Raw genomic sequence first — 1,389 nt, forward strand, 5'->3', positions numbered from 1 at the left:
CTGTAATACTGAGCATACTTTCTGTTCTAGATTTCCTTCGTGCTTTCTTACTGTTGAATAACTAGAAATACTTTGACAATGAAAAGACTTGCTCTGATGCTTGCAAACCATCATACCTTCCATATTTTGATGCTTTATTCCAGTTGTTATTACATTTAGCAGTATTAAAAAAATAAGAATAAAATATTTTGATAATACTTATGAACTTTCTTTTTATCATTTCAACTTTTAGTTTATTTAATCAATTAGTTATTTTTCTAACATTATCAATTCACTTGTTTTGTTTTTGCAGCCTGTATGGTCTAGTATTTTCCAAAGTTCTTGTTCTAATATTTCTTTTCCCAATTGTCCATGTGTTCCCCACATTATCCCAATGTATTTCTTTCAGGAAAATGCAGATCATTAGTGGAAGGGTGAAGGTTATAGGATTGGTGAAGGAGTATGTAAAAAACATTACAAAAGGAAACATCATTAGTCTTACCTTGTGAAAATTAGAATCAGCTTATGTACTTCATGAATGAATAAAAGGTGATTAAAACTTCCATAATAACAATGTATATTTTATATATGATTCATAATATGCAAATTCTGACTAGAAAATACTATTGGGAATGACATTAATTATCAACCTGAATGTCAACTTGAAAGGCACACAGTTTTAACCACAGTAACATGTGGACATACAATGCATGGTATGAAATATAAATAAAACAGAATCAATCTGCACTACAAATTAGGTAACAATAATCTATCCCAAAAACCCAGTTCCTCACAAAATGTCTCCCTCTCCTTTCATATGAGGAGTTGAATGCTATAAATATGATTTATGATTCAAAAGACACATAAACTGTGACACTTCATAAGAAGCACTGCTTTGTGGTTTAGTAATTTGCATCCCTAGTTCTTCACCATCAGTCCAATCCCTGCATCACTTGAATTCCCTGGAAACAAGTCGTCTGCAAAGTCTGCTATATTGATAAGCAACATGTGGAAACTGTTATAACATAACTATCACAGTTACTAATGCCAATTTGAATGACAGGCATAGCCAAGAGTAAAACCAAGTCCCATATTTACAGTACCTTAAAAATGAAGAAAGACATAGATACATGACTGTAATACAGAAGCCAAAGGTTTAAATGTGTTATGTATATACTCTTTTAATGAAATGCTGGAGCAAACATATTCAGCATACATGTCTAAACAATGTATACCTTTGGCTGACTAACTAGTACTGCAAACATCCACAGTCTTGGTGGTGAATCCATCGCCAAAGCCATTCTTCACAGGCACCAGTGAGGGTTCTCGATCGCACATGGGGCACAGACGGTTCCGCACACGAGATGACCGCATCCATATGATTAAATTGTACCTGCCAGAGTAAACATA

At 33.7% G+C, this 1,389-nt stretch overlaps 1 protein-coding gene across 1 annotated transcript in view; it reads right to left on the reverse strand.

Moving 5' to 3' along the window:
- Positions 1 to 546: 546 nt before the first annotated feature.
- LOC119591563 (2-oxoglutarate and iron-dependent oxygenase domain-containing protein 2-like) overlaps positions 547 to 1,389 on the reverse strand; it is a gene marked incomplete in the record, with an annotated part of 7,677 nt that continues 6,834 nt past the window's right edge. Inside the window, 1 exon segment of the mRNA XM_037940325.1 lies at positions 547 to 1,372. Coding sequence (XP_037796253.1) covers positions 1,225 to 1,372 — 148 coding nt within the window.

Source organism: Penaeus monodon, chromosome 28, assembly GCF_015228065.2.
Source record: "Penaeus monodon isolate SGIC_2016 chromosome 28, NSTDA_Pmon_1, whole genome shotgun sequence".
NCBI lineage: Eukaryota > Metazoa > Arthropoda > Malacostraca > Decapoda > Penaeidae > Penaeus > Penaeus monodon.